This window comes from Felis catus, chromosome X, assembly GCF_018350175.1.
Source record: "Felis catus isolate Fca126 chromosome X, F.catus_Fca126_mat1.0, whole genome shotgun sequence".
Taxonomy (NCBI): domain Eukaryota; kingdom Metazoa; phylum Chordata; class Mammalia; order Carnivora; family Felidae; genus Felis; species Felis catus.
Window position 1 is genome coordinate 26,964,973 of NC_058386.1, and position 20,860 is coordinate 26,985,832.

At 41.7% G+C, this 20,860-nt stretch overlaps 1 protein-coding gene across 16 annotated transcripts in view; it reads right to left on the bottom strand.

The window, feature by feature from the left end:
* DMD (dystrophin) overlaps positions 1–20,860 on the bottom strand; it is a 2,379,610-nt gene that overhangs the window by 223,713 nt on the left and 2,135,037 nt on the right. For all 16 annotated transcript variants that reach the window (XM_045050793.1, XM_045050788.1, XM_045050791.1 and 13 more), the window contains one exon: positions 7,446–7,524. In XM_045050793.1, coding sequence (XP_044906728.1) covers positions 7,446–7,524 — 79 coding nt within the window. The remainder of the gene's footprint in view (positions 1–7,445; positions 7,525–20,860) is intronic.

Sequence of the window (20,860 nt, forward strand, 5' to 3'; positions counted from 1 at the left end):
ACATCTGCAAAGGTAAAAAGAAAGAAAAACACAATAGCTCTTTGCATTTTGATGTATTTTCTTTTCAGTCTTGTCTTTATGTATCCTCTTCTGTTGTTTCTATTTTATTTTCTAATATAGCTACGATTGTGCCGTAATTTAGAAGTGCGCTTTATCTCGTAATATATTACAGGGCACAGGAGACTTTTATAAAAAGGACCATGTCAAGTTCTCAATGCTATTAGTCGTTGCTCAGAGGCAACATGAAAGGTCACGTTATTTATTGAGTGTCTACTATGTGACAGTCACTATGCTAAATCTCATGCCACTGTGTATTAGTGTCAGGAGCAAATTTGCCTCGTCTTCTTTTGGGTATAAAACATAATTCACTCAGTAAATGATTTTATTGAACATCTACCAAGTACAGATACCATGTTAGATGCTGGAGAATATAAAACCATCCTGTCCTTGCAGAGATTAGGGTCTACTCGTTGATTATTCATCCATTCATTATTACACAAATGACTATTGAGCTCTTATAATACAGAAAACACTGCCCTTAGATCCATGAAAAATACCTTCAGGAAGGAGAGAAACGAGTTACACACAATTAAAAACAGGACAATGAATGACACTTTCATGTCTAGTTTGACTCTAACAGGCAGATGAGAAGTTATACTGTTAAATTGATAGTCACAAAGACACTATGCTAATGCTAAAGCTAACGCTAATACCAATCACTTATACATCACTATGTGCTACGTGCTACTCTATATATTTTACATATATATATATATATATGATTTATATATATAAATTTACATGTATACAATTTACATATATATACGATTTACGTATATATATACATATATATGATTTATATAAATAAATCATATATATGTATATTTATATATATACGTATATATACGATTTGATATGTATATATCAATATATATATAAAATATATATATACATAAATATATATATATATATATATTGCAGGTGTCCCGATCACCTAAGCCCATGTCCTCTGCCTGCAGCTCCAAGGAGGCAAAGCCCATCTGCAGTGGATATATATAAATATATATATAAACATATAAATATATATAAATAAACAAACATATATAAATATATAAAAGTATATATACGTATATATAATATATATAAATATATATGTATATTTATATATATGTATACATACGATTTGATATGTATATATGTATATATATATACACGTGTATATATATAAATATATACGTGTGTATATAAATATATATACGTGTATATGTGTATATATATATATACACGTGTATATATATAAATATATACGTGTGTATATAAATATATATGCGTGTATATATATAAATATATACACATGTATATATATATAAATATATACACGTGTGTATATATATAAATATATACACATATATATATAAATATATACACGTGTGTATATATATAAATATATATATATACACACACGTGTATATATACGATTTGATCCTCACTATAACCCTGTAAGATAATATTACCGTATTTCACTGAATCCAAAACTCACTGGACGTTAGACGCACTCTGATTTCAGGGCTTTTATAACTTGGTGGGAGGGACCATGTCTTACATGTGATGAAACGTTACTATTATCCCCATTTTACAGATGAGGATAAAGAGACTGAGTATCTGACCAGCACTTGAACCTAGTCAGCTTAATGCCAGAGTCTTAACCCACATCCCGAGGGAGACAACACCTGGCCCCGAGGCATCCGGAGAAAAATTCAGGCTCTGTAAATCAACTTACTGCGGCCCAGACCAAGAGAAACAGAAGAGAGAAATCTGTGGCAGCATCAGAAAAACCAGGCAAGCGCTGGCCTGAGTGTTGTAAATGGTTAAGGCAGCGTGAGATGTGGCTTGTGAGTCCAGAAACTGGGGTCCAGTCCCACATCTATTATAACCGTGTGCGTGACCTTGGTAATGTCATTTCACCTTTCTGCACCTATGCTGTGATCGGTAAAAAGAAGGGTAGGGGTGGCGTCTTTCAGTGTCTTTTACACTTCTTTTGACTGCAACCCACAGAAGGAAAGTATTTTACATTTTGTTGTAGCGCGCACGTATGCACGCGTGCACTCACGTACCCCCACCCTTAACCGAAACCGAAGTGTCGAAACAATACTTAACCTTGCCTGGGCAATGTACTCTGATATTTTCCAATCTCTTCCATTGCATTAAAAAATTGTTGGTTGCAAGTCATTAAACTGATTTCAGCATTCACTAATGAGTACTAAGAAAACAACTCAGATAGAGTCTCCCTTAGCCTCTCTCCAGTTAGGAAATTCTACAGCATATGGGACTCCTGGGGTGGGGGCGGGAGCCAGAAACCTCAGGAAAGAGAAAGTTGACCCTTTTGCCTTATAAATAACTCATTTTCTTTTTAATTGGACCGTGTTCTTACTACCTTCAGCAGAAAGTTCTCATTATTAAACCATTTGGCGAATACCACTTTAGGGCAAAGATTCCTATACTATGTTCCATGACATGTTTAGTGAGAAATTAATTGGTATGCCTGAAAAAGGCTTCCGTAGTCACGGAAGTAGGGAGAAGAGCTACTGACTTTTCCCTCCTCTTAGCGTTTCGATGTATATTAAAGGCTGCAACAATTCCAACAAAAAAGGAACTTTCTCATCTTTATAAGCTAGTTTTTCCAATCTTATTGACCACAAAACTATTTTTTCAAGGAAGAGTTACTAACATCATATAGAACATTAACGTTCTGAGGAACGTGGCTTGGAAAATCCTACTCTGGGGAATTCTACGACTGGTAAAATATTTTGTTTAAGTTTTAAAATCCCAGTTAACATACAGCTTAGTATTAGTTTCAGGTGTACAATATAGGGATTTAGCACTTCCATACATCTCTCCTCATCCCAAGTGCCCTCCTTAATCCTCATCACCTATGTAACCCAGCGCCCCCTTCTCCGCACCCCCCATCCCCCGCACCTCCCCTCTGGTAACCATGTTTGTTCTCTACAGTTAAGAGTCTGTTTCTTGATTTGTATCTCTCTCTTTTTTCCCCTTCGCTTGTTTGTTTTGTTTCTTAAACTCCACATCTGGGTGAAATCATATGGTATGTGTCTTTCTCCGACTGACTTATTTCTCTTAGCATAATACTCTCTAGCTCCATCCGTGGGGTCGCAAATGGTAAGATTTCGTAGAACTGGTAAAATCGTAAGGCAACTCTAAGTTCTTTTCACTGTTACAGAAAAATTTCTACCTTTATTCAAATATATAGTTATCCTTGGTTATGTGAAATTTAGAATAGAAGCTCAGAGAACTGAGAAAATTGACACAAAAAAAGAGCTTAAGTTCTTTTTTTTTTTTTTAAGGTTTTAAATTCTTGAAGATAAAGGATGGACAATTTTCAGAGTACTATGTCAATAAATACTAGAGTACTTTCTTGATATTGACATATGAAGACGTGGACGCTAATATATGTATAAATGCCAACAGTGTGATTAAAAATTATATACAAATATAATAAATTACATGTATAAATTTATATGATTTTTAAAAATCAAGGTAGTAGAGTTTCTCCCTTTTCTTGGTTTAAGTTGCCAAAGTCAATTAAAAGTGGTAGAATATTGGGGCTCCTGGCTGGCTCAGTTGGTGGAACATAGAACTCGTGATCTTGGGGTCATGAGTTCGAGCCCCACATCAGGTGTACAGATTACCTAAGATCTTTTTTTAAAAAAGTGGTAGAATATTAAAGCTGGAATTAAAGGCAAGCTAGTGTCTAGCAATGGATAAGGGTCAGATTTTACAATGTTTTTCTCTTCTCATTTCTCTCAGATCTAAGATAAAAGAAACAACTTCTTTAACAAGTAGAGATTGGGATACCAAGAAGAAACACTGAATACTTTTCTTTAGTAAAAGCCTGCCTCTCTCTACTGATAAAAAAAAAAAAAAGACAGCTGGTAATGTAATTTTCAAAGGGGAATGCGTGTGTGTGTGTGTGTGTGTGTGTGTGTGTGTGTATGTGTGTGTGAGAGAGAGAGAGATGAAGGGAGGAGAGAAATGGACAGAGAGAATAAGAGAGAGACGGCTAGCACAATTAGTGGCTCATCTTCATTTCTCTTTGTAATTTCTAAGTCTCAAAGACTTAGTATTATTATTATTCCTAGTAACTTGGAAGCCAGTTAGACATCTATCAAGTCAAATTCATTTACTATGACCTTAGTGGTATTTTTTTTTCAAACATATTTTTATTTGTTTTAGGGGAAAAATGGTTGTGCTTTCAGCGAACACAATTTAACGGCCAATAAGTGACTTGGGTGAGGGCCCTGCCTCAAATACGGTTTTGACAGGGCACCCAATTTCTCGAGCAGATTTCTAGAGGTCAGTGTGGCAGCCCATATCAAAAGCCTTACAAATGTAAACAGCCTTTTACAGAGCAGTTCTGTTTTTAGGAATTTATCTTGTAGAAAGAATAGGAGATATTTCCAAAGGTGTATAAAGGATGTTGCTCACAGTGTTGGAGAGCATAGTGAAAAATCTGAAATAACTTTCCTGATGAGTAATTAAGAATTGTCTTGGTAAATCTGGTAGAGCCAGACAAGAGAATACTGCCCAGCCATTTAAAAAATGATTCTGTAGAGGAATATTTAAGCACACATAAATATTTTTATTATAGTATATGTGTATATATATATACATATATAAAATACTATATACTATATATATATAATACTATATATATACATATATACATATATGATACTTTACATATATAGTATATAATATATATATTTATATATATTAAAGCAGGTCACAAAATGTTCATGTGTTTTTATCCCTGTTTGGTTTAAAAAGAAAAGTATTGGGGCGCCTGGGTGGCGCAGTCGGTTAAGCGTCCGACTTCAGCCAGGTCACGATCTCGTGGTCCGTGAGTTCGAGCCCCGCGTCAGGCTCTGGGCTGATGGCTCAGAGCCTGGAGCCTGTTTCCTATTCTGTGTCTCCCTCTCTCTCTGCCCCTCCCCTGTTCATGCTCTGTCTCTCTCTGTCCCCAAAATAAATAAACGTTGAAAAAAAAAATTTAAAAAGAAAAGTATCTACGGGGCGCCTGGGTGGCTCAGTCGGTTAAGCGTCCGACTTCGGCTCAGGTCATGATCTCGCGGTCCGTGGGCTTGAGCCCCGCGTCGGGCTCTGTGCTGACAGCTCAGAGCCTGGAGCCCGTTTCAGATTCCGTGTCTCCCTCTTTCTCTGACCCTCCCCTGTTCATGCTCTCTCTCTGGCTCAAAAATAAATAAATGTGAAAAAAAGAAGAAAAAAAAAGTTTCTAAAGTATAGAAAGCACACTTTTTATAGTGGTTATCTCCAAGGGGTGAGATGAAGGGTAATTTTTTTTTCCTGTTTGTACTCTCTGCTTTCCAAAATTTCCTAGAGGGGGCATATATTACCTCTATAACTTAAAAAAAAAAAATGGACAGGGGCACGCCTGGGTGGCTCGGTCCATTAAGTGTCCAACTCTTGATCTCACCTCAGGTCTTGATCTCAGGGTCAGGGGTTCAAAAAATAAAATAAAATAAAAATGAAAGAGGACAACACAAAGAAACAGTCCTCATTGAGTCTTTAGTCCCACTGTCCTATTTCTCAAATATCCCTTAAACCGAAGTGCTAATGTTTGCTATCCCTAGGCAGAGCTTCTAAGCATATACTGACATTCCACACGAGTAAGAAATTGGTGGCTTGCGGGGCTGGCTCCACTGAGGCAGGGAAATGGGTGTCTTTATGAGCATCTGTGGCCACCAGCCCGACCTTTGTGGACGTGGGCACTGGTGTGATGTTGTTTAAAAGGTGCTGGAATGTTCCACCTGGCCCCTCCCAGTTCTCCCCACACAGCTCAGAGATTATGGATGGCGTTCTACCAACAGAGACTCATTCCTCAGGCTAATGGCTTTTCACCCTATTAAAATGCAAATAGCCCGGGAGAAGTACACATTAAACTCTACCTATCACCTGGGTTAAATAACATATCATTTTCTGAGAAGAGGTTTTAATGGGGAAGACACGGGAATTTGGGTGGGGCAGGCAGAGAGAGAAGACAGGGTGAATCAATGCACATGGTGTTTGAGGAGTAATGAATATTCATAATAGTAATATTTTCGTTTATGGCTTATGAGTCATCTACAAATATGTTACTGCATTTAATCTCAATGACATCGAAGAGAATGGCAGTCACCAAGGCGAGAGACACACGGAAGCATCCGCTCACATACTTGAAGACGTGAGCAAAGATCTTTTTCCGAACCTATGGAAAATGAAACGGAAAGGAAAGGAAAGGACCAGAACGTGGCAATAAAAGAAGGCAACAGAAGATGAAGGGAGGTCGCACAGAATTACTTCCTGTCTATAAAATACAAAAATTAAGTAAATGACAGTCCAGTATGGTGATTCATCAGACTCTGGAGCCCACTGGCTTTTGAATCCTGGCTCTGTCAGTCTCTGTGGGACTGTGTGCCTCAACTTCCCCATCTTTAAAATGGGTGGAATCACGGCATCTACCTTATGGGGTGGCACGAGGATTAAATCAGTTCATATTCGTAACATTGCCAGGCAGAAAGTAATTGCCTTAAAGTGATGATTAAGCCCTTATACATCCTCATGTACGAACAAGAAATACGTCAAAGTGTTAACAGATCTTGACTCCATGTGGTAGAAATATGGGTTTTGAAAGAGAAAAAAAAAAACCCTCAAAACACACATTTTTGTAATCAAAGAAAGAGTGGGAGAAATTAATAACATGAATCAGAGGAAAACAGGAGGCTGGCAACGTAATATGTAAAGTTATATTAATAGGATGTTCCAATATTAAACCCTCAGTTAACTAAGGCTGTTCCTCTTAGTATGTTGTAAAACGTACAATATTTATCAACAATACATATGAACAGTATGACTAATGATACACACACAATTGATACAAAATAGGAAAACTAAAATCAGAAGAATGAATAGCGGTCAAGGATAAATGAGCAATAAGACTGGTTAGGGAAAGGAAACATGATAGGCAGCGCTTCTGACTTTGAGGCAGGAAGTATTTAATGAATTATGTAGAGCTAAAGAATTATAGATTCCTAGTAACACATATTGAATTATCCTATCATAATTATATAGCATCGTAATTACCAGCTTATGAAGTGAACTGCTATAAGCAGAACTAAAGACTCAAAAATATTACCGAAGTTAGCACTTGAGCACACATTGCAGGAAACAATTATGCGTTAGCTGAAGCCTGGGCAAAATGATCTAATCGGTCCTCCTCTCCTAACCCTCTGAATTTTCCCACCGAGGTGTATTTCAGGGTGATTTATGCCTCCAGTGCGCTTGGCAGAGACGATGGTAATTCAGCTTTTCATTCTTTGCTACCAAGATGCAAGGAAGACATTACACGATGAAAGGTGACAGCGACTTACTGGAAAGGAAGTGCTGGGACGCGGGGCCAAAGTCCCGGTGGGCTTCGTGCAGCTGCCTGATGCGGTCCTCAACGGCCACCTGGGGGAAGAGGAGAGAAATGATGTCCTCTCGTCAGATATAATGAGGAGCAATGAAAACGATGTGTCCTCTTTGGTCGGATCTTTTGAGCCTCGAAAGCTGGGCGACTAAAGCAGCAATGCATGACCCCATTTTTAAAAGAGATTTTTAAACGTTTGTTTATTTTGAGAGAGCGGGCGCGCGTGTGCACGAGGCGGGGAGGGGCAGAGAGAGGGAGAGAGAGAATCCCAAGCAGCCTCCACGCAGTCAGAGCGGGGCTTGATCTCACAACCGTGAGATCATGACCTGAGCCGAAATCAGGAGTGGGACGCTGAACCGACTGAGCCACCCAGGCACCCCCCAGAGCCCTGGTTTTACCGTACGACCTCCGAGAGCCCTTTTCATCAAACCAGGGCCAAACAAAAAAAAGATGTGCTTTCTTGGTAATGTGAAAATGAGATTTTTTTCACACTCTTCTCATTGGCAGACACAAAGGAACTACTGCTCCAACGAGCATCAAAAATGCCACCTCTAAATCTTTTGTGCCAAGGTTAGGGAGGTTGTCATTCCCCCGTATACTAGATAAGTGAAGGATCCCAGGAATGGCGTTTATTTGGTCTTAGTCTATTGCTTTTGACTAACGTTTTTGGGAATCCTATTGGTAGTTAATGGATCATTGAGAATTAACGAGTAACCAACAGCTGATTAACACTTAAGCATCAAAGAAGGAGACGCAAGGCTCAAATATAGCGTAATTACGGAGGAGATAATGAGATCAAAGATATTTTCAGATTTCAGTTTTTAGTAGACTTGAAAATTACTGCGAAGTAGATCTTCAGGTGGCATGAGATAAAAATTTCCATTCTTTTGTTTTTTTTTTTCCCTATCAGGTTTTTCTAGAATATACTGATGGTGTCCTGATGGCTTAGTGAATTCCATTCTGGGGGGGGGGTGGGGCGGGGAAGGAAGAATGTGACGGGTGAAATGCTTTGCTTTTGTCATCTGGCATTCTGTGGACCAGGCATCAGGGGTGGCCCCAGGCACGCGAGCTTCACAAATCTGGATCTTAATTCGGTTCTGAACAGCCCGTGGTCGACAAGGGGTTGGTCAGCTCCTGCCCAGAGCCAGCAAAGCTCCAGTTGGTTCACTCCTATGGTGTGGCTAATGCCCAAGGGATAAAACAGATATTAGACAAGATCAGAAAAGTGGCTAAGGGAGTCTGGTCTAAAGCCGGCCAATCTCGCAATATCAGTCAAGGGCCTAACATAGATTCAGAACAACCTTCTGTTTTCACTTTCTCCTAGCCTTGCACATCTTTGCTTGGAACAAATATTTGGAAAAGCATGTGGAGGTTCCCAAACGCGCAGGATGTGCTTCACCGTGACGCACGCAGAAGCGTGAGGCGCATCTCAAACCTCCCTTCCCGGCCCTACGGCCCCGCACCGTCCGCCACGCTCAGCTGGCCTGTCCTGCAATGTTCCATCCAATTTAACACCCGCATGACTTGTTTTGGTTGCTGCTCTTCTCTGCAGCGTTCTTCTCCCCCTTCGCTCCCAGTTCCAGTCTTTTCTATGTTTCTATGTCTACTTTCCAATCCCCCGGGTTGGAAGGGATCGCTTCCTCGGCATCCTCGAGGCTCACAGTCTCTCCTTGGAGCATTTCTGTCATACTGTCCGTTGTAGTTGCAGGGACAGGACTTATCTCCTGCGATGCCACGTGAAATCCCCGATAGCCGCGACCATCCCTTGCTTGTCCCGCCTCCCCTCCCCACCCTCCCGCAGGGCGCACTGAACCCTGCACACGCTAAGTGGGTCACAAGTGCTTAAGGACTAGTTGACCAAACCAATGTGTACGTGTGACAGAGAGACGCCCAGAAAGACAGATATGGGAGAAGAAACAGGAACGTGAACTAACACCACCTGCAAGCGGCACGTCCCTGGGTATGTTATTCCACCGTTAACTTTCCTTGTGGGTAAAATGGGAAAACATGACCCACCTCACAGAACTTTTCGTGGGAAGTAGCTAAGACACGGGCAACGGTGGGCCTCGTTTCTTCCACATGGTGATTGCTCAATAAATGTTAACAGCTATTGTTACCGTTGCTGTTATGATTCGTACATGGAAAGGATAGGTTATCGTGGGCAAGGCAATACATACATCACAAAAATGGCTGATATTTATTAAGCATTCTGTTCATGACAAGAGGAATTAACTTACTTAATTTTCACAGTAACTCGGTGGAAGTGATATTATCTGGGGGCGCCTGGGGAGCTCGGTCGGTTAGGTGTCCAACTCTCGACTTCGGCTCAGGTCACGATCTTGTGGTTCGTGGATTCGAGCCCTGCGTCTGGGCTCTGGGCTGACAGTGCAGCACCTACTTGGGATTCTTTGCCTCCCTCTTTCTCTGCCCCTCCTCTGCGCTCCCTCTCTCCCTCTCTCTCTCGCTCAAAAATAAACATTAAAAAAAGAAGTAATGTATCTTCCTACTTGAATGACGTAGAAGCTGAAGCACGAGAGGTTAAAAAACAACAACAACGCAACTTGCCTACGTTTAAATAGTTAGTAGATTGGCAGAGCCAAGATTCAAACTCATTCAGTCTGACTCTTGCTCTTTAACTGCTATTTTAGAGATCAAAGTCAAGAGAAAAGCATTTTAGACATATTCAGTATGCAGCTGGCCTTTCAATTTACCGACTGCAGAAGAGATCTAGTGTCCATATCTATGAAAGTTTAGTCACTGGTATCTTTTATGACCCAAAGCAAGGTCAGTTCCTGGTCATGAAGAATGTGACGCCATAAGATTACGGAGAACACGCGCAAAGGCATGTTTAGAAGGACATCATTATTTCTAAATGCAGAATGGGTCATCTCATGAACAAAGTAACCAAGAGATGACTGTGAAAGTTCGGGGGTGGGGAAGAGTGGATGAGGAGGCCACATGGGAGTGGACAGTGACCAGCGATCTTTTCCTGTCCCGAGAAAGAAATCCCATGGGGGACATGTGGTAAAGGAGCATGACCGTGTCACAGACCCTGTCCCCTGGTGGTAATGTTAGCAGATTCATAGCGACCAGGGGGAGGCAGCATCTGAGTCCATTAGAGGCCCCTCATCTCGAAGGTTGCTTTCTTCCTCTATAAGGTGAACTCCACAGGTAATTTCCAGGGTATACCTGATATTGTCAAGAAGTGAAAAGGAGACAGAAGTGAATTCCCTTCCCTATAACTCAAAGTTAGGAAAATGCACGAGAGAGACTGAAATTAAAAATGCGTCACGTAATGAAATGAGCACTTCAGGAAACAGTCTTAAAATAACTAAAGAATTAAGCGTAAAATATTTCTTTTCACAAATTATCCTTGGAGAAAGGTATTGCATGGATTGAATGCACAATTGAATAAACAAAGACATCATTTTAAGACAGAGAAAAAACTTGAAGGCACACGGTAGCTACCTAAGAACAAAGGCACTTTATTCTGTGAAATGAAAGTTGATAAACTTTTGAAACAATAACCTCCATGCATTAGACCTTTCTAACTGGCCTTGTTTTTAAGCTATATCAAGTACTATATACAGGCTAGGAAGCAAACACCACAAATTATACACTACAATCCTGCGTTCTGGCCCAATTCATTTTTTTAAATGTTTATTTATTGATTTTGAGAGAGAGAGAGACAGAGACAGAAAGAGTGAGCAGGGAAGGGACAGAGAGAGAGGGAGAGAGAGAGATTCCCAAGGAGGCTCCACGCTGTCAGCGCAGAGCCCGACGTGGGGCTTGAACCCGTGACTCATGAGATCACGATCTGAGCAGAAACCAAGAGTCGGACACTTATCTGAATGAGCCACCCTGGCAACACACAATTCACTCTTTACTCGGTGAATTCCCTGATCATGTGACAAGTATTTGCTAATACTGAAAGAGACACACAAGGAGAAAATGCTGTAGTCTCTGATCTTTGGAAGCATAAAGGCTTGGAGTTGAGGAGGAGGGATTAGCCGAGGAAAGGCCTGGGGCAGAACACAGCTGTTGGAGGGGGCGGTAAGGTACAGTGAGCTACCTATCCTGGAAGCAGAGACGCAAACCAAGGCTCTCCAGGCTCTGCGGCTCAGGATTTTCCCGGCAAGGCCAAGGGAACCAGGGAAGATTTCTGTGCACTGACTCATGATTTGAGAAAGCAGCTCAGGTTTGGGCAGGTTGCAATCACCTAGGTGTGGGGTGACATGCGTTGGAATGAAGACCGTGTGGCCCCGAATGGGAGGGAAGGCAGATAAGGAGGTATTCGGAAAGAAGGAAGAACTGGTTAATTTTTGGTGTTGGAGCTTAATTTCTGAAGAGGCAAACAGAACGGGTGTATTTCCAGGGTGGAAGGCTAGGAGAGTGAGGATATTGCCGATGGGACTATGGCAATTCCAAAGGGATTCCTACCGCATACGGCGGTAGGACTTCCTCTGGAACAGGATGCATTGGACCTGACAGTGAGAGTTTTGCTGGAGAGGTCACGTAGAGCCAGGTGAAGAAGAACGATTTGTCTCCGTCACTAAAGGAAGGAATGGCAAGTGAGAATACAAGGGGTAGGGGTGACATTAGAAGGTGAGCAAGGCAGGAAGAGCCAGAGGAATTTAATTAGAATTATTTAAGGAGATACAAAGAACCCAATTTCTTCTGAATTAATAGGCAATACCTCTGTTTCCTTTTATGAAAAGAAACACAAGCGTAACGTCTTGCGGGAAGATCCTGTATCTACTATTAGATAATAGATCAGGAAAGCTTAGAACTGGAAGAATCCTTACCTATTGATACACAAGCGTCTATTCATTAGAAGTATCCCAGATGGGCAAAAAACTGCCATCTGCTCCTTAAGTACTCATCATCTAATTTGCAGTATTCCTCAGTAAAATCATGTCGGAGAAAATTTTAAAAAAGATCTTTTTTTTTTTTCATATGCTCTGTGAGGACAGGGACACATCTTTCTGTTCCTACTATATCCCCGGTGGCTAGCACAGTACCCGGCGTATAGCAGGTACTCTAATTATTAGTTGAATGAATTAATGTACAGATTATTCGAGAAATGTCACGCTAACAACTCCATTTTGCATGAAGAATTCTCTATCGTGAGATTTCCAGTACAATTTTTGGAAAGACCCTCCCCCCTTCCTTCTTTTTTTCCCTCCTTCTTTTTTTCAAAAGTTTGTTTGAGAGAGAGAGAGCGTGCACGAACGGGGGAGGGGCAGAGAGAGAGAGAGAGAGAGAGGGAGAGAGAGAATCCCAAGCAAGCTCCACGCTTTCAGTGCGGAGCCTGACATGGGCGTGATCCCACGAACCGTAAGATGATGGCCTAAGCCAAAATCAAGAGTCAGACACATACACGACCGAGCCATGCGGGCACCCCTCTTTCCTTCCTTCTTGATGATCAAAGTATAAAAAAGAAGAAAACCATTTAGATTCATTGGGCCTACAATACTGGACCCAAACATTTTAAAATAATTTGCAAGACAGACCAAGAGCCCCAATCTCCTGCCTATTTGTTTTACTCTCATTTTTAAAGAATCATATTCGAGAGCTCTGAGGACTCTTGTTATTTGCCTTTACTTTCTCATCTCAGATGAGATCTACAGGCAGCGTACTGTTTGCAGAGACCTCCCTTCTTTCGTGCCGAGAGACGTTTCTTCATTCATTCACAAGATACAAGAATGTAAGTTACTTGCCCGTGAAGACAGAGATGTTGATTATCTTATTCGTAGTTTAGTCCAGGGCCTAATACCTAGGAGATGGTCAACAAATATTTGATCAATGTGATGAGTGGAAATACTCCTTGAGTTCCTGTTATCTGTTAGGTACTATACACCTAGTAGTAAGTATGAGTATCGTAGACTGGAGAGCAACATTTTGGGGATGCTGAATGAACACCAAGTCATTCAACTAGATTAATGATAACACATTCTCTTCCCAGCTGTGACTATTTCCCAAAGCTCAGTCCATGCTTCTGTGCGTTCTGAAGGATATCCTCATTTCATTTTTGTCCAAAGTTGCTTTAAATAAGTCAAAAAGAAGGGAAAAGGAGAGAGAGCATCGGGGCTCCCAGAAATGATTTCAAGTAAATTTATCTACGTGCAAATGTTACTAAGCTTTATTTTCAGTTCTCAAGGGCTTCCACTTTTTCTTTTGACCTGTTAATTACTTTCACGTTTTCGTCTGCACTGGACGTTTCAGGAGAGCCAAAGGGTCCCTCCTGATGTGGCAATACATTGCTAAACAATGTGATTTCTTCCTAGTGTCCAAGCGCTCTTACCGGCACTATGTGCATAAATCATGTTTACTCCAGTCTTGGGAAACGATGTAACTCGGCGTGTAGGTTTTGATTTTCTGGCTCTCAGTTTGTCTAGACCTTTGATAAATATCCATAGGCATGCAAGAACCAGACTTCACACCTACACTAATGAGCCCATAAAAAACCCCACAACCCTCTCCTGGTGCTGTGATGATCGTGAATAAACCATGCACATGCACGCAAATGACTCTCTACAGTCTATTCGTGAGTTTTCGTACCGAAATCTTATAGTGGGTACAGTTTTCTGCATGCATGTGTCTGTGTTGGGGAGGACTTCCTAACTCATCTTACTTCCAAATCCCGACTTGTGATACTCATAAATATATGCCCAAACATTATCCTTGAAACTCTCTTGAGATTTACTACGGTGTCCATTAAAATCCATTCAACTAATTATAATCCTTTTCAGTTAAAATCCATTGTTCGAATTCTGATTCGTTTTGAGTTGTGACTGAAACAGATGGTCTCAGACAACGTTTGGGATGAGAGCTTGTGATGGGTACAGCTCAGCGGCTGAGGTCTCTTTCCCTTGACTTTCTTTATGTGTTTTCTTGACACTGAGACACTTAGGAGTTAAAAAGAGTTTCTAGCATTTGACTTCAGAAGAGATCATAGGAAAGCAACCTATGCTGACCGAAGGCTCACTCTGAGTATGAGCATAATTATTAGTTGATTTTGTGTGACTTATAGCATGGATGCTAATGTGTGCCATCCGAGACCATCATGAATCCACCTCTCTTCATGTTCCTCTCTGAGAGCTTTCCTCCCCCTTCTATTTTATATTTTTGTGTTGATCCCTTTCTTAATCTCTCTTTCTAAACAAATTTTAGATTGAGAGCATTCACGTACACAAATTGGGGAGGGGGAGGGGGAGGGGGAGGGGGAGGGGGAGGGAGAGGGAGGGGGGGAGAGAGAGGGGGAGAGAGAGAGAGAGAGAGAGAGAGAGAGAGAGAGAGAGAGAGAGAATCTTAAGCAGGCTCTACACTCAGCACAGAGCCTGACTCGGGGCTTGATCCCACGACCCTGGGATCATGACTTGAGCTGCAATCAACCTACTGAGCCAGACAGGTGCACCTTTTCTTTCTAAATCTTTGACTCCTTTGCTTATTCTCTGCTTTCCCTTTGTTTTCTCCTCACTCACCTCTCCACCTCCCACCAGCCCTTCCCAAATGTGTTCTATACAACCTACCAGCAAAGCACAGAGACTCCCAAACAGAGCCTAAAAGGATGTAGGTGTACCTGTGCCAGACAGGTGAGGCATTATGTCACTGGGAGCCTAGCCTCGAGCCAGCCGACGGGTGACACAATTTGCCGCTCCCAAATACGCCTAAGGATTATTTAAACTCATTATTATTTTTTTAATGTTTATTTATTTTTCGGAGAGAGAGAGAGTGACAGAGAGAGAGCAGGGGAAGGGCAGAGAGAGGGACACAGAGGATGTGAAGCAGGTTTCTTGCTGAGAACAGAGAGCCCCAAGCGAGACTCGAACTCATTAACCGCAAGATCATGACCTGAGCTAAAGTCTGATGCTTAATGGACTGAGCCACCCAGGCGCCCCTAAATTCATTATTTTTAAGAAACAGTAGGTACCGTAGAAGCTTAGACACCAGTAGAAGTTACCCTTTCGTAGGAGACATTTACATTTCTAAGAGAAATCTGCATTTTAAGCGTGTCTCCTGCTCTGTACCAGGAAGAGAAGTATGACTAAATCTCTAGAAACCCTTATCAACGGAGAAAGCAAAACTTAAACCTGCCTAGGAACCTTACTCTTGTTTACTGTGCTGTTCCTGGCAACCTCCCATAACTGCCCCCCCCCCCCCCGACGCCCCAGCATCTTTCTTTTGTCCTCAGCGGAAAGTGGTATTTAAGGCAGTGGCTTGAGTCATTTCGATGAGTTACTCCGTTTTCCTGGGTCTCTCCCAGGCATACATGTTATTTAACTCCTGCTTGCTTTTCTCCTGTTAATCTGTCTTTTATTACCGGAGGTCTCCACCAAGAACCTAGGAGGATAGAGGGAAAATTATTTTTCCGCTCCTGCATAGCCAATCGCTTCTCCAGGAACATCATCCCCCCTAATTCTGATGAACATCTCCATCCGCTGGGGAGCACGGGAGGACAAACACCAAGCCCTTTGTCCATTGTTAAGCCTTCAGCCTTCACCTCCCTGATTTCTCAAATGCACCTTGGAAGGGTGTCTACTGATCTTCAGACTTGTGCCAACGATTCATCCTGTGATAATGGAGTCAGGTTATATCAACATTAAGTTGACTTCACAGACCCAAGCACCTTCAGGGTATCATTAAGTTTAATTCAGAAAAGCAGCAATCAACCTCCTATCCTGCTTCATTTGTCAAAATCTCCAGTTTTGGTTGCAACTATAGACTATTACGAAAAAACGTGATGGGAAGGGAAGAGATCGTAGGAAGCATTTCTTTCTTCTTTTTTTTTTTTTTTCCCTTTGGTCTCAAAGAGATAAAAGGTGGATGACTCTGCTTGGCTGATGTGACTTGATGCAGATTTTATCTTAAAAAATAGGTTTCCCTTTTAAAAGCTTTCCTAATGTATCTCATGATTTGCAGCAGGAACGAAAGTCAAGTGGCTCGCACCTTGCAACACCGTTACTTACATTAAATCATTTACCTATCAGTCCCAGCTATTTATTCTTGAGCTTGTATTTATCCCGCATTTGGAAGATACCATTCTCACAGAAATTTCCCGAGGCCGCTGTAGCATTCCCTTCCGGGGGCATTTTGGGCCCTAAGTAGCATAATGCTCACATGGTAATTACATAATTATCCCGGCTGGTGTTAGAACACGGGAGTGTTCCCAAGGACCAGAAGTGGCAATTTGAAATAATTATCAAGGGACTACATCAGAACCGGTACCGCCTGAAAACAAAGATACAACGTATATAGCTGTGAGCAAATCGTCCTAAAATACGAAATCAGGAGAACAAATGAAAAAAAAAAAAAAGATCCAACGCCAGTAACTGGACCTACTTTTGTTTCATGGCGAAACCCTTCTATTTTGGGCAATGATATGCCCGCGAGTTTTCAGTGTGTTCTACTCCTCGCCTTTATAATAATGGCCCGGAAGGAGGATTTGCTCAAATATGCGCACAACAATCGTTACCCAAGGAAATCCACATTCCTTAAATCCCAAGCTCCCCACAGCATTTCCAAAGCTTCCCGACCTCGACTCCCTTCACGGTTAATTCGACCGCGGATCCAAGAACCTTGTGTGCCAGGAGCCCCTGTTGGCGGTGCCCGGCTCTCCTCTCGGCCACTGAAAAGCGCCTTTCTCTGCTCTCACTGAGGCAGGGTTGCCAAGACAGGATCACGTCTTTCGCTACAAATCAATAAACCGGAAGGTCTCATCCACTGCACTTGCCAATCCTACAGTGTTCAGTCCTTCTCTCTCCTTTGCATATCAGAAGACAGGGCAGGAGTTAAATGAAGAAGTACACTTTAGGTTTCTTAACCAAGGCCAGAGGATAGCGCAACGGCCCTCTATCGTGTCTTGGCGTGGATTTGCCAGAACTGGAGGTAAACTGGACGTGTCCTCACTCCCTGTAGTCTCTCGTGTCACTGCCTGGCCTTCTTTACACTCTCCAGGGTCAGCCCTCTCTTCCTCTCTCCCCCTGCCTCCCTCCTCCTTCACCACACCTCACCCCAACCCCGGAGGTGGTTTACAATCTCCTTGAACAGTCCTAACACTTCCCCGAACTAGTGGAGACATTTTCACTTGAAATCTAAACTAAAGCTAGCTTTCTTTCTTTCTTTCTTTCTTTCTTTCTTTCTTTCTTTCTTTCTTTCTTTCTTTCTTTCTTCTTTTAATGTGGCTTTACACGGTGCAGAAAACCACAGGGGGGGAAAAAAAAACCCTCGAAAATACAAGGTGATCTTTTATAGGAGAAACAAAAGATCAAATTTCTAGGTCATCACGGAAGTAGGTATACTTCCTTGAGCAATAATCTTAAGTACTTTATGAGATTCTTCCTTTCACTAAAGCAAGAAATCCTAAAATCCATCAGGATATGTGCACTGTGCCTTGACTTTCTTTTTAATCCTCAAGTGAAACCAACACAGTAAAGTGTAATAAAAATGCATATAGCCCCAGGCTTTGTGCCTTAGCAAAGAGAGAAAAAATAAGCTTCTTGACTTAATATGTCTACTGTGAATAATCAGCCACCGCATTTGGGGATCTTGCTTTATAATCTTAACGCAGAACAGTGAACTCCATGTTCATGGTATGACAAGAATAAAGGATTTTTTTTCTTTCTTTCAAAAAAAAAAAAAAAAAAAAGACTTCCCCCATTTCCCAAACCAGATACATGTGTCAACTTAAAAGAAATGAAACCAGGGGCTGAAATCTCTTGAGCTTTATTAATACGTTCTCTGCATTTTCCCTGAAGTTGTCAATGAAGTGTGGGCAAGGAAAGAGAGCGGCCCTAGGCTGGGCAAGGATGTGGCTAACATTCATTCTGGAAGCCTTCTCAGCCCCGGTCCCAGATGTCTAGCCCGTCCTTCCCAAGGACTGGCTCCTAGCTGATTAATAAACATTCCCGGGAAGATCAATGATGGCTCATAACAGGCTTCCAGTAACCACAGCTGTGAATATTTGCATTTAAGAGCAACTTTAATTAAATAATTAAGCAATTAATTACTCAAATACTTATTGAGTGCTTGTAAGACACTTTGTTAGGAGAGGAAGGAGAAAAATAAATAAATAAAAAGCCAAGGAGCCTATTTTTAATGCATTTACGGATTAGATATTTACAAATAGGCATCACGAAATAGCACGGGAAAGATTTTAATGTACCGCGGTCATTCTCCAATTTGACCGTGTGTCACCACTACCTGAGAAGTTTCTAAAAAACAGATGCTTAACTCTTCTCTAGAATTTCTATTTTTAAAAAAAAATTTTTTTTAACGTTTATTCATTTTTGAGACAGAGAGAGACAGAGCATGAATAGGGGAGGAGCAGAGAGAGGGAGACACAGAATCTGAAACAGGCTCCAGGCCCTGAGCTGTCAGCACAGAGCCCGACGCGGGGCTCGAACTGACGAGCCACCCAGGTGCTCCTTCTCTAGACTTTCTGACTTAGTCCACTTGGGACTGGGCTTGAGAAGCCATACCTTCCTTTAAAGCTCCACCAGGGACTCTGACATCTAGCCTGTTTGGGGAGTGGAAAGGCCACAAGTTCTACGGGTCAGTAAGACTGAGTCAGCACCCCTTACTGGCTCTGAGACCTTCAGCATCTCATCTAACCTTAGTTTCCTAATCTGTGAACAGAAGTACTCAGTAACAGCAACAGCAACACCAGCCATGGCCACCTTCACTGTGTTCCAAGCGCCATGCTTCTGTTTTCTAGGTAGACTTCATTTAAGGTTCTCCTATCCTTACTAGTAACATTTTCATCTTTTACATTAAATTTTTTAAACAAAAAATATCACGCTCAGAGTGGTGTTTTAGGATGAAGGGAGCCATGGAACAAGTGTAGGAAGGATCAACAGCCAGGGAGAAAAACAAGAGTATTATAGATCATGATGGATCAAATGTAAGGGTCCTAGAGAGAAGGAGGAGTCCAGGAGACTGCAGACTTTCATCCTAGGTGACAAGGACACGTGTATAAATCGGGAGGGACCACCAGTGCGTTGGGGCAGAGTTCGATATGACAAACCAAAGCAGTCCATCGAGAGCGCTGTTGAGCAAAGACTAGATTGAACGATGGAAAAGTTACAGAGGGGGTGGCCGTGAATTCTCCTCAAAGCCCCTCACATCATTCATCCTGATGTTAGCAAGATTTCTGCTTGGGCAGAAATACTGTATTTGACTGAAAAAGACAACACGTAAAACATGTAACAGCATCGGCTGCAAAGTAAGCACCGAGTAGATGGGAGCTGTTACTTGCCCGGGTTAAAAGATGTGGACCAGAGCAAAATAGGGGTGTGTGTGGGGGGGTAAATTTGGCAGACATACCCCTGTGGAAAGTTCCAGATCTAACTTACGTCTTTTTATAATAAATACACAAGTCGGCCAGTTGGGGATAGCTAGGTGATTTCTATCTTTTAGCAGAGCCTAAACAAGTCTCGAGTGGAGAGCATGAACGGTGAGCTCAAGAATCAATTATTCTACAAGCATTTCCAAGTGCTGGTATAGACATTGTACGGGGTGTTCATCTTGTGGAGGGTGGCGAAGACAGGGCATGGGACACTCCTGCTCTCAAGAACCTGTGTCTTATGGGAAGAACACTGCACACAGGACAAATCAGAAACTCTTAAGTGCTGGTCTCTGTGTTACTGACCAATACAAGCATTCCTAATTTCTAGAAGTGAGAAAGCCACAAGGCCTAGAATAATCTGGAAGGCTTCACAAAGGAGGTGACACACCCTGGATCAACCTAGAGTCTTTTGTAGCTTAGCATCTCGCGTCCCCTGAGGAGTATTATTTTGAACAGGCATTTTGTATACCATGACTGACATCATCTTAATGGATTCAAGATTCCCCAGATTTCACACAGTATTGCTTCTATGGTTGAGTTTTTCTTTTATTTTGGTAAGCAAACACTTCGTGGCTCTCCTCCCTTCTTTTAAACGTCTCGCATTTGTTTGCCAAGAGCTTTCAAAGTATACTGATCAGAACGGTTTGTTTTCTTGTCTTTTCTTTACTATGTCACAAGAGAGGTATATACCGGTCCTACTTGAAAACGATCTTCTTGCACTGATAACAAACTTTCTTCTAGACTTTTCCTAAAGTAATGTTAAACCTCATTCATAGAACTTTGAACATCTAGTCCTTGATCTAGGATTGAACACACATTTCACATCTTCGAAAAAACTTTTTTTTTTTTTTTTGCTAGTTGATCTTTTTATCCCTTCAGGCATTAACCAGTCTTTTTATTTTCTGAGCAGTTCTGGAGCTACATTCCCTGGAGGCCAAAGCATCTACGGCAAGGCTCGAAATGTAGAGTGCTCGAAGTTTGCTTTTGTTGTGTTATTTTTCAGTAGAAATCCCAGAAAGAAAACTATGTTA